At 33.6% G+C, this 13,441-nt stretch overlaps 1 protein-coding gene across 1 annotated transcript in view; it reads right to left on the bottom strand.

Moving 5' to 3' along the window:
- Positions 1–13,441, bottom strand: part of LOC129229762 (cytochrome P450 2J2-like) — a 48,555-nt gene that overhangs the window by 21,806 nt on the left and 13,308 nt on the right. The window contains exon 3 of the mRNA XM_054864133.1: positions 4,593–4,699. Coding sequence (XP_054720108.1) covers positions 4,593–4,699 — 107 coding nt within the window. The remainder of the gene's footprint in view (positions 1–4,592; positions 4,700–13,441) is intronic.

Below are 13,441 nucleotides of genomic sequence, written 5' to 3'. Positions count from 1 at the left end.
ATACGTGGTACTATATAGTTAAAATAATACCAGATAGGTGGAGCTAAAAGCAGAGAAAATATTTCACCATTTCACTTTGTTCCGCTATTTCACTTTGCTCCATGTTCCCCTAAAAATATTCAGATGACTTGTTCTCATGCAGAAGAGAGGGGAGGTAAGGAATCTTCAATTCTATTTGTTTTTCACCTGAGCAATTTTACTGTATTATGTGTTTTTTTTTTTTTTTTTTTTTTTTTTAAAGTCTAATTGTTTAGATGTTGGTCATTTTCATTAGCTTCTAGCTCTCATTACGTAATCCCAAACTCTATTACTACATTTTCCCCTGCCTATCATAATCGCAGCTCAATATTAATTACTAAACAACTTAATTAAAGCTGTAATTATGGCGAACGATATCTGCTGGCAATTTTTGTTCCATAAAAGTGGACAAAAATAATTGCATTGCTAGGAAAGAGTCATTAAGTAAAACGGTATAATTTAACAAAAAAATTCGTTTGCAAAAAATGACCCATAGTGTAATGTTTTCGAAGCATTTAACCAAGACATAAATTGTAATCCTTTTTAAATTCAATATTTAAAAAAAAAAAACATTATGAATGGAGCAGGAATAACTGATATGCCTCTCTGATAAACAATGAACGTTAATTTTTTAATAAATTTGTATTTTCTCCTGCAAAATACAATAATTCAGCAGTTGAACTCAGCTTTTAAACTAACCAGTTGAAATCCAATATTGTATTTTCATGAATACGCCCAATGCTAAAAGTTTCTCTAACCATACAAAATTCAGTGTTTTAAATGAAATCTAAATAGGAATAGATCTTAATAAAATGTAAATAATTATCTATAGACTTGTGGAGGACTTATGTTTTTAAGCAATGAAGTTGAATTTGCACATATTTTGACTTTGAACTGAAAAGTTTAACCGCCGAGTGCGTGGCAACCATTGAGAAGGAATACTAATGGAGGGAGCCATAGCAAATGTCTCAGTGAAATAAGCTTGGGACCCAATGTTTCCCAGGTCAGGTGACTTGTTTGTTTGGGAAGTTGTCGCGTTTTGGCACGCAATCGCTCTTTTGGCATTAAATATTTTTCAGACGACGCGACGGCGCTTATTATGAAGTCGGGGCTACAAATCGAGCAATTCTGGCTCCAATTCCTTTACCGCATAATAATAAATAAATAAATAAATAAATAACGGATACAAATACAGGCTAATCATTCAACATCCCTCTCCCCACTTCTTTCCGGATTTTAATATATAATGTAACTGCATTTTTCATGTATTTTGATGTTTATTCCCTGAAATGACGGGCATGTATAAATAGTTTAAAGTGTTCTGTTATTGACTGAAAATTTATGGATTCATATGTATTGTAATCAATGTTTTGAAATGATTTCATACACAGGCATACTAGTATTTAAATTGAAACATAAAAATAGCAAATCTTTATTCTTGCTCATCTGCTGTTCGCAAGAGCTTGGCGAGAAGATACTCAACAACAAGCAAATGTACACAAAATGTTTAAGAGCCGTTAAAATAATTACTAGTTAAGTAAAAAGTGCTTTTATGCGCCTAAAATGTTATTTGCACTCAAGATATACAATGTTTTATAACTTTTTTAGGTAAAATAAGTACAAAAATTAAAGAATTATAGACAACTGTGGAATATGTACTCGTCGAATGCATATAAATGTTATTTTTTCTTTATTTAGAAGTAATAAACATTCGTACATGCTAGGGAAAAGTTACTGGACCTCCTGGTGTGGCTTTTTCCACACAGTTTACAATGCTAGAATACTGCACTATTACTATAAATCTAATTTTTTTCTTCTACAGTTAAAGGTTGTTATCATGCATGGCTTCGGCTAATGAAAACTTCTTCAGCGGTTACGGTCAACTCGAAATGGCTCCCCAAGTCACATGGTACTGTTGCCGTATCGGGATAGTAGGGTTGCACTCTCCATCTATTCATTCTCAATGGTGGCAACGGTAACGAATTTATTTTAAAAAGCGAGTCACTTACATAGAGTAAAGAAATTTACATAGAGTGGCCCCGTTCATAATAAAACGGAGATGAAACTGAAGCCGGAATTACGGAATACAGCGGTGCAATGATGGGAGGGGTTATGATAACATGATCGCTTCGCGAGAATAGTTTTTACGAATCTCGCAAAGAGAACGAATAAGGTAGCTGGTGTATTGGTTAGCATTTTAATTCATGTTTTAATGCAATTTCAAAACGTGCTTCATAAACTTGCAACAATATCTAAGTTTAAATGAACAACCAATTGAGATTCAGTAATGGAATGTTTTGAATCAAAATTATCTCCAGATATTCAGCAAGAAGCTAGGAATCTTGGGATACAGCGGTGCAACTTCCGGCTTCCATTTCATAGTATGGCGGGGCCTCTCTATGTAATTTCTTTACTCTATTGGTCGCTTACTTACTCGTTCTGTCTTTCACTTGCATACTTGCCGGCAGTAACATGCACGGCCTTTATATCTTAAGTTGTAAATAGTGAATAAAAATAATTGTATTTTACAATAAAATGTTCCTCCATATTTAACATGTTCGCGGCCGAATGAACCCGCGACAGACTTTCATTTTTAGCATAACTAGAACTGAAAGTTATTAAATGAAATAATTATATACGTGGGTCAGTCAGAAAGTTAGTTGCACTACTTCGTAAATATGTTCCGTCTAAGACATTTTTGATGAAATTTTGTGGCAACGCTTCAGATATGTACCTTTATCGTGTGACGTAGCGGCTTCGCCAAGGCAAGTTTAGTTTTTCTGATAATCAGTCGCAAACATGTCTCGACAGCTGCTACTAGCGTCCAAATTGAAAACGCGTGCAATGATTTGATTTTGCGGTCAGAAAGGTGCAACTACACTGAGATTTAAGGACAGTAGCATGGAGCGGATGGCGAAAATGCCATGTCATGTCAAACTATTGTGAAATGGTGCAACATGTTTGAGAATGGACGCACAGATATTGACAACGTTGAGCGCGAGGGAAGACCAAGTTCACGTGGGAAGTGTGGGATCACCTTCCCTAGCCGCCTAAACCTTTCACCACCTGACTTCTATGTTTTTTCGTCCCATGAAACAAAAACTTTCAAAGCAAAGATACCATTCGGATGACGAAGTAAAAGCTGGAACCCAACAATGATTACTGGATATTGGACGGGATTTCTTTGAAGAAAGCATCGAAAAACTTGTACCATGCCTCGAAAAATGCTTAAATAACGAAGACGGTTATGTTAAAAGGTAGATTTTGAATGGAACTTTAAGATAACAATAAAGTTATTGTAAAATTTCAATCCTTTTTTTGTTTTCTTGAGCATTGCAACTAACTTTCTGACGGACCCTCGTAACTTGACAACAACATTCAAAAAGTACCCTTGCTTTTAACATACAAGGTGATTCTAAACTGCTTTTACAAACTAAGATAAGTGATAGTACACATCCAGATCAGCAATAGGATCACAGGGTCGCATTCCACTCTGTGAGGCAGAAAAGAGGAATTATTTGATGTGATATGATTTATTGATGTTGTGCCTTTTTTACTTCCTTTTACAAAAAAGGAAATATTGTATTCGCGAAAAAATTTTCACTCAAAAATCGGCCTTAATTTCCATTTTGTTCGCCCCTGAATGAATGTTGATTTTTTTTTTTTCAACCGAACCACGCCTAAGAACGTATAGACACCTGAAAAATCCATCTTGACGATCCCCGAGTTAATTACAACGAGTTTTCTCGTGACGTACGTATGTATGTGCGTATGTGTGTATGTGCGTATCTATCTCGCATAACTCGAGAACGGTATGTCCTAGAAAGTTAAAATTGGGTACATAGACTCCAAGTGGGGTCTAGTTGTGCACCTTCTCTTTTGGTTGCATTCGGATGTTCCAAAGGGGGTCTTTTACACCTTTTTGGGGTAAAATCATTGTTAATTTCAGTGTAAACTCAAGCGGTGCTATAATTTGGCAAACACTTGGCAATATATCGCGAAGCTTTTGGTCGCCAAGTTGGCGAAGAATTTGGCGGTTTTTTTTATCTTTAATCTGGTTTCAATTTGGCCATATTTAGAGAGTTAAACCATCGAATCACATTAAAACTGCCAATATTGGGAAAATTTATCTGCAAAAACGTTTTCTTTGCTTCGGTTAGCAACAGACTTGGAATGAAAGTATTTAAAGTGTTTTTTTGCTCACTCCGAGGCACTATTATCTTTAAATTAGCATAAAAAGAAGCCACGTGTCCATCAGCTCGTTAAGCACAGATCGTTGCTGTTGTCACACATTCGGTGGATAAACTTTTGAGCAAAATCCAAATCCATGCAAGTTCAACTTGAATGCACGATTAACATAATAACCTCTACCAGTGAAATTTGGAAAAACTCCACTATCTACGAAAATTCTTTTGTGTTCCAGTGACGTAGTAAGAATGTTAAAAAGTTTTACCAAGAGTTATTCCTAAAAAATGATGTTTTTCTTGTTGTTGAACAACAACAACAACGCGTTGTACCAAGCAAAAACGTAAATGGCAATGGCAATAATTGTAAATGAACAAATTAAGGTTTGCCTCTAGATTCTTGTCGAACTCTCCTTTGCCCATGCCTATATCTCTCATGGCCCTCATGGTGTATCTTCTTTGTTCAATCCATTCTTCGCCATTATGTCCCGCAAAACCTGAAAAAGACGAAATTTCAAACTAAGCACACATCTGAAAAAAAAAAAAAAAAAAAAGAAATGTCACAAATTATTTCTGTGCAGCGTTCCTGGATTTCCAGTTTAATATGAAAAACAAATATATTAACTGAAAACTTCCTGGACCACTACAGTCTTCATGAATGCAGACTTCTCACCGATGTTTTAAAAAAAAAATTTAGTTACCAGTGTCAAGATATACTCAGCTTTTTTTCTAGGTATTTTGTCGTTACCTCAGTTACGGCCCGTCCAGATAGACGAAGCCCCAAATCAGGGTGAGTTGTAGTCTCTGGATATGTTGGGTTTGCAAGAATTGCAGGCAAATAATTTGCTCGGTATTTGCTTGCAATTCTGCCCTAGTTTTGATCACATTTTCTTTTGCAGTTTTCCTGGTAAATCAGAAAAGTGCTGAGCTACTACTGTAAACATATATAAGTTTTCTTGGAAGGTTTCTGATTTGTTCCAAAAACATGACTGGGGTTTATTGGGAAGGTTTTTGAGTTTCTCAGAAAAATTCCTGGTGAATGAATTTAGTCGGGAAACTTTCTGCTTTTAATTATTAAAGACTTTTATCATACTTGGCCTGATTGTCACGCAAAAATCTGAGGCCTGATTTTGCTTATATCTCAGCATCTAGACCACTTAGCGACTTCGGGATTTCACTAAATGATGTGCTTAATCTTAAGGTACAACTTAGCGCTTAAATTCAATGAAATGTTTGAATGAAATGTTTGTAATTCAATGAATGTTTAAATATAAAACCCATTGTTACACATTTTTTGTTGCCTTACAACAGCAATATTAATAGTAATTGTAATAAAAATTTTGAGTCAAGGCTCTGGAGCAAGCATTAAATTTATGCACTATCATTGCTTTATTAGGATTTTTATCCTCATCTATGCCAATAATCGAAAACGGTGCTAAGTAAAGACGCATGTTAGGATATTTATCACGAGTAATTTGTATGGTTTGAAATATCAATTAATTTCGCAAACGTTTAATATTTAAATGGTTCAAATTAAATTAGCATACAAACAAATCCTAGAGGGGAACAAGGATTAATTTTTAGTGGCAAATGCTTAAAGTTTTAGACACGTATATAGCTTTTTTCTCTTTTAGTATGAAGCATTTATATGAGAAAAAGAAGTGAAATTTCTTGATAGTAGCATTATTCTATTTCTAAAATACATTTACACTAAAAAGAATAAAATAACAGAATTGAAAAAAAAAAAAAAAAAATACTAAGCACTATTAATAATGCACTCAAAAGGACAAAATAACTTTTCTAGGTCAGAAAGGACAAGATTTTTAAGTATTCCTGTAGTTTTCAATCATTCCAAGAAAATGACGCAACTAACGAGAAAAAGTGCGGCTCAAGTCATTTCAAATCAAACTTTCACCGAAAAATATGCATATTTCAACATTCGAATTTATGACAGAAAGTTTGATACTGATATGAAATTCTCTACCTAACTTGAGCCGCACTTTTCATCGTTTGTGGCGTCATTTTCTTGGAACAGTTGAAAACTACAGGAATACTTAAAAATATTGTCCTTTCTGATCTAGAAAAGTTATTTTGTCCTTTTGAGTACATTATGAGAAGTACTTAGTATTTTTTTTTAAAAAATCTGTTATTGTCAAATATGTTAATGGCAGAAATTGGGCTCACTAGTTGCGCACTATTTCCCAGGAACGTTCCTGATATTTCATTGCAGTGCACAGATAAAATATTCAAGCTCTCGAATTCTATATTTTTTGCGCAAAAACCGTGTTTTGAGAAGTCAAGATTGCTTCTTGATTTTCTTTTGCCATGTTTATCAAATCTTTTGTCGTTGTTAATGGTAGATAGCGAGTCGCATGATCCACTGCGGCTTGATCATTTAAAGCCATGGAATCTAAATTACAGAGGCTAAAAATCCACCATATGTTAGTAAATAGTATCGACTGTTTTTTCCCCTTATGCATACATAGTTTTTTTCTTTTTATTTATTAATTTTTCATTATTTATTACTTTTTTACGTTGCAGACGATAAATATTTTCGCATACTATTGATTCTTTATTTGTTTATATACTTTTCTTTTCTTTGTTTTTGTTTTTTTTTTTTTGGCATTTTTGCTTCCAGATTGAATGTTTTTTTGTTCGTCATTATTTTATAATTCACGTTTAAACGCTTAGATACTCTACGAGTAGTCTTTAAATCATATCTAATTGGAGAATTTTTTTATACAAAAGTTACTTAAATGAATCCATTTAGAATACGCTTTTAATTTTTATTTTTTCTTGTTTAAAATTAATAGGCTTTTTACTCTTTTTATTTTTACACTTTGCTAAAAGTATCTTTTACTTAATGTTGTGCTTGCGCACACTTCTTACTGCATAGAAAATTTATTTTCAATAATTGTTTCACGTATTATGTTTTTTTTTTTTTACGATTCATTGACGTTTTTTTGCATAATGTTTAGTATAAATGAAAAATAGACTGAAATTTAAGCAAAATTTTTAGAAACACTGAATAATTAATCATGTGGCTGCAATTCTTAATTGCAAAAACTTGAATGCGTCGGAAACATTCTTTTTCTTAATTTGTCGAAATTCTTTCGCCTGCAAGTATGTATTTTCGAGCCCAGAAGTAAAATAAATATTTAAAAAAAAAAATAATAATAAATAAATAGTTTATAAGTTTAAAGTACTATATTTTTGTATACCTGTGTGTTTTTTAGTGACATCGTATCTTCTAAAAGGATGAACCGATTTGGGTTTAGATATATTTTGAAAGACAACTTGTCTGAGAGAATTCTTATCTATGATTCGGTCGGAGATTTTAAATTTTTAAATTAATATTAGCAGATTTTAAACTGTTTTGTATCCTCATAACTAGCGTCAAAGGCCCCCATTTAAGTTGGAGGGGCTCAGACATTTTCTCATGGTATAGCAGGATATTTTTCCCCATGGAAACCGATTTCAAGACAGATTAAGAGTCATTAAAATTTGACATTTTTAATGTCTTATTCATTAACTAGCCTGCGTGCCCGGCGCTGCACGGGCTACTTAAAAAATGAAAGAGATGTCCAATTGATGTTTTTGTATTACTCTGACATCAGTTTCTAAAGAGCTAAGGAGTAAATAAATACGCTTAATGCAAGGTTTGTAAAACACCAGTAGAGCATATTTTTGTCAAAAATCTCTTTAACGTTAATCATAGTTACCAATGATACAAGTTATGAGTATTTTCAATTAGCACAAAAGATGAAAATATATGCATTATCAACTTTAATCTCTGGTTACTTTAAACTGAATTAAATCTGATAGACTATATCTGAAATATTTATGTACAATTACGATCATCTTTTTACATAAAATGACACACACATTTTAATTGATTAAGTAAAACTAAAGCACCAAGACTAAATAAATACCAATAAGCATTAATTTAATACCAAGTCATCAGATTCCAAGATAGCTTTAGTTAAAATCCTTAAAAACAATTTTTTTGCTCAACTCTGTTTCACTTAAAGAAATCCAAACAATCTTAATTTAACATGTTCTTTTAACGATACAAACTGTATTTCAAAAATAGAAACAGGAAAGAAAAAGAAAGTTATTGCAATTCGAAAACTTACCCATGTAACGGGAAAAAGTTCAACAAAATAAATATAATTAGTCGCACATCCTAAATGTATCAAAATATGAGGGCGGTGAACGATAAACTTACACTACAACCAATAAACATATCTAAAGAAACAACTTTCCTATGCTGAAAGGAGTTAAGAACGTCGAGTGTAAAAAAATAAAAAAAGGACAGACGATAAAATAAAGGCTATATCCGAATAGAGCAACCAATTTTAAACTAATTTGAATTGAAATTCTAGATGGAAACGTTGTTTTAAGATTTGGACAGCAGCCAAAAAAATCTCTTTTAAAACAATTATTAGAATTTTATTTTCTCATACGCAAAATGGCAACAGGAAAGAAATATAAATTCCTGAACAACGTTATGTTAATTAACGTTTTAATTAATATCTCCGCTAATTAAAGTCGTACAATTACGAGATTGGTTCTATTGTTTTCTTTGGAAAATTTCGAATTGATCGGTATCTCGTTCGACTCTCGATTCGCAGCGGTTCTCGAGGAGATCGATCTTCAGACAGACAGACAGACGGACGCGAACAGATTTTAATATTATAGTGGATGGCTAGAGAAGAAATGTTTTTACATTTTTGCAAAGAAAAAGTACTAAAAGCAAAGAAGTTTTAGTTTCCAGGGGGGGGGTTCTAGCCCCCTCTTGCCCCCCTATATGGGCGCCCTTGCCTAGCGTGTTCCCGTTTAGCCCTTTAGGACCTCTCTTTATCGCAGCTGTTAGTCGTAGACGCTCTCCGCACCTTGCACGATTCGCTCGCCAACCCCGTTTGCCACCTGCGATGGCTCAATACCGCTTACGAAGAGTGACAATTGATGATTACAATACTTTTTCAGTGTGTCAGGAAATCATCCTCAGAACTGGATGTCCGGCGCCCCTTTATGTCCGGACCCTTCAGGTATAAAAGGTTGATGCAGGGCGGAATCGCTTCCGCTGGATGTCCTGTATCCAACGGTCAGGGGCGAATACAGAAATAATTTCTGGAGGGGGCCCAAGAAATTGAAACGCTCATCCCCCCTTCCCATTACAATACTTTGAATGTGGACGTAAAATATCTTTAACATTTCAAGCCAATTAAACACTAAACGCTATATAATTTCACCGAGATGCTGTAAAATGAGCGGTTTTAATTCGGAACATTTTCATAATGATTATGATACGAGAACAAGGTTGTTAAATAAGCCCATACTTCATTTGAGTTTTAAATGACTTTATATTTAACTACAAAATATTATTTAAATAAGAAAATTATAGCTTTTAATAGATAGGTTTTATTGAAGAATTCGGAAGCGACTTCTTTGCGAATTTCAAAACAGTTGCTGATTTGTTCTTAAAAGTTTAAAGACTACATGCCGTTTGAATTAATATTATGGGTTTGCCATTTAACTATCACGTGATTTATTTCATTTTGCATTTTTTATAAGCTGAAAAAATAAATCTATAATTTTGCAAATAGCTTCCTGGATTGAAATGACTTTTCTAGGCACATCTTCACATATTTTTTAAAAAATGTCAACTTCTAATTCCATCAAAGGACGAATCGTGGTATTACGTTCCTTTGGATTCGAAACTAGTAAGTTAAACTGTTGCTCTGGTCTCTGACTTCAGTATCACTTCCGTTCTTTTGCAAACCAAAATGCTTTTATTCAAATGAGATTTGTGTCTTTTGTGTTCTTTTTAAATAACTAAAACATTTCTTCATGTTATAAAGAGTCAATTTAAAAAAAGAAATGAAATAGTTAAGTATATTTTTCCTTTTGGGGGGTGCCCGGGCCCCCTGGGCTCCCTTTAAAATCCACTACTACCAACGGTAGCAGTATTGACCTGGTAGACTTTGCTAGTCTGGAAGAAATAGAGTTACATATACACACACAGACAGCCACGCATAAATTTTAACAGTATCGATGTATACTTACAATAGGGTAGTTTGCAAAATTTGAAAAGTATTTTTTTTCTGAAAGAGTATGCTTAAAAACATTGGATCTGAACATTTTTTAAATAATTTGTTTAATTTTAATAATTAAAAAAAATACTTAAATCGTTGCGCTTTTATTGTTTAAGCTTCTGCCGATGACATCACAAATGGTGAAATGACATTCAATGTTGTCATTCACAGAGAAAAATATTTAATTCGCATCTTTACTCACGTGTATTGGCAACGGTATGGTTGATAGCAAGCGTAGAGCGCAATTTTAATTCGCTTCTTGATTATCATAACATGGAAACGCGATAGAAAGATGCGCCAAAGAGCATCATTTGTGACGTCATCAAGACCACGCCTTGTTTGAAAAATCGGACATTTAACAAAATTAATTAAAAAATAACTATTGGGGAAAATGAAAGTACTTTCTGGGTCCATGTTGTTTTTTTTTTGGCTTACTCTATCAATTTCAGTGACTAAACGTATTACTTTTGACTGATGGAAACAACCCCATTACAAAAATGTTCAAAATAAGTCGCGAAATGAAAAGTTTGAAGCGGGGGAAAAAAGCAGTGAAGAAATAAGAAATCTAACTTTTTATACGGACCCTTGGTCTTCTAACTTATATAGGGCCTTATTAAGGAAAATAATTTCCATTAAAAAATAATTCCCCACAAAAAGTTTGAAACATTTGCGACCAAATTTCAAGGAGATATTGGAGTTTAAATTTTACAGGACGGTCCAGAAGATGAGATTGAAACTTATCGCTCTTTCAGAATAATGACAGGTTGTCGAAGTCAAGACGCAAAATATTTATAGTTTTCACTGCTATTGAAAAATTAATGCTAATGTCATGCAATGATAGGTAAAAACACGCCACAAAAACTCTGAAAAAATATACACTCTTAGCACACACGTCATTTCAAACCTTGTTAGCCGTTATATTTACCTACGAAAAGTGTACCTAACTGAATGTGAGTGTAAAGCGGTGAAAGTCGAAAAACGCTGCGTTTCAGATCTCGGTGAATATTTGTCGTACTGTCAACCGTTTAGTGTTTGAATTGTTTTTCAATAAAACTTATTTCCCTGAATATAAGTTAGGAGATTTAGGGTTCATATAAAATTTTAGATTTCATATTGTCTCACTAAATTTCTTTTTCGCTTGAAACTTTCAATCGCTGCATCTTTTTTTACTTACTTTTACGAAGTAAGGGAATATTGTATTCGCAAAAAAATTTTCATCCCAAAATCAGCCTTAATTTCCATTTTGCTCGCCCCCAAATGAATATTGAGTTTGTTTTTCAACCCGACTATACATGGTTATATGCCTAAGAACGTATAGACACCCGAAATATCCATTTTGACAATCCCCGAATTAATTAAAACGAGTTTTATCGTGACGTCCGCATGTACGTATGTATGCGTATGTATCTCGCATAACTCAAAAATGGTATGTCCTAGAAAGGTTGCATTCAGATGTTCCAAAGGGGGTCTTTTACACATTTTTTGGGAGGGGGGGGGGAATCATGGTTAATTTCAATGTAAACTCAAGTGGTGTTATAATTTGGCAAACACTTGGCGATATATCGCCAAGCTTTTAGTAGCAAAGTTTTGTCGCCAACTTGGCGACAAATTTGGCGGTTTTGTTTTTAAAATCTGGTTTTATTTTGGTAACTATTGGTGATATTTAGAGAGTTAACCATTGGATCACATTAAAATGTCCAATATTGAAAAAAATACTCTGTATAAAACTTTTTTTTTTTTTTTTGTCTCAGTTCGCAACAAAAACTTGGTGTAAAAATATTTAAAGTGTTTCTTTGCTTACTCCAAGGCACTATTCTGCCGTGCTAAGCACAGATGTGGTATCTGCACATTTTATCAAAATTGAGTTATTGACACCAGGTGGTCGTTAGTGATTTAATTTACCTAAATCTCAAGTTTTTTGGCGATTTGTGAACGCGAAATATTAAAAAAAAGCTTTAAGAAAAAAGTCGTAACTGCACAGTTTGTGTAGTTTGCTAAGGCAATTTGAACGTAAGTGACAAATACTAAGCCTTTAAAGTGGTATCTGCGCAGTTACCACTTTTTTCCTTAGTATTTTTTGTAGATACGAATTTTATACCTTAGTAAAGCAGCATATTTAATAATGTAGCAGTTTATTGTAACACAGTATATTAAAATTAGTTTACCGTTGAATAGTTGATACAGGTTGATAATAAAAACTAATACAACTTTGCATAACTGTTAAAGTAAATATTCAGCTTTTTCTATTTAAATGTTTATTTAAAATGCAATTCTAAAAATGAAATGCGTGTAAAATATTCATATCTAATTCTTTCATGCAAAAAAACCGCATTTCATTCTACGGCCAGTAATATTTTTATTTAAGTATCGTCTGCTGCCAAAATTATCTTCATGCTCGGTAAAAATGAATCTAGAAAATAAAACATTATAAAAAAATTCGAAAATTTGCACGGATCCAATACTTTCTTCTATATATTAGATATAGAAGAAAGTAAAAACACATTCTTTGAATATAAAAAACAGAAAATTGTTATGGATTACAATGTCCAGAGTTTTGAAAATGGTATCTTTCAGAAGGCAGATTCTGTTAGATTTGTTTTCTTTATCTTTTACTAATAATAAAGCAGAAAGTCTCTCTGTCCGGAGGATGTCTGGATGTCAGTAGGATGTCTGTGACGCGCATAGCGCCTAAACCGTTCGGCCGATTTTCATGAAATTTGGCACAAAGTTAGTATGTAGCATGGGGGTGTACACCTCGGAGCGATTTTTCGAAAATTCGATGTGGTTCTTTTTCTGTTCCAATTTTCTTTACTAATAATAAAGCAGAAAGTCTCTCTGTCCGGAGGTAGCCTGGATGTCTGTAGGATGTTTGTGACGCGCATAGCGCCTAAACCGTTCGGCCGATTTTCATGAAATTTGGCACAAAGTTAGTATGTAGCATGGGGGTGTGCACCTCGAAGCTATTTTTCGAAAATTCGATGTGGTTCTTTTTTTATTCCAATTTTAAGAAAAAAAAACTATCATAAATTACGAAATTATCATAACGTGGAACCGTAACATGGGCACAAGCCAATTGGCGAGATACGAAATTATCATAACGTGGAACCGTAACGTGGGTACAAGCCAACTGGCGAGAAAATT

The sequence above is a fragment of the Uloborus diversus genome, chromosome 9 (genome assembly GCF_026930045.1).
Source record: "Uloborus diversus isolate 005 chromosome 9, Udiv.v.3.1, whole genome shotgun sequence".
NCBI classification, from domain to species: Eukaryota; Metazoa; Arthropoda; class Arachnida; order Araneae; family Uloboridae; genus Uloborus; species Uloborus diversus.
This window is presented reverse-complemented; position numbering and strand designations above follow the sequence as displayed.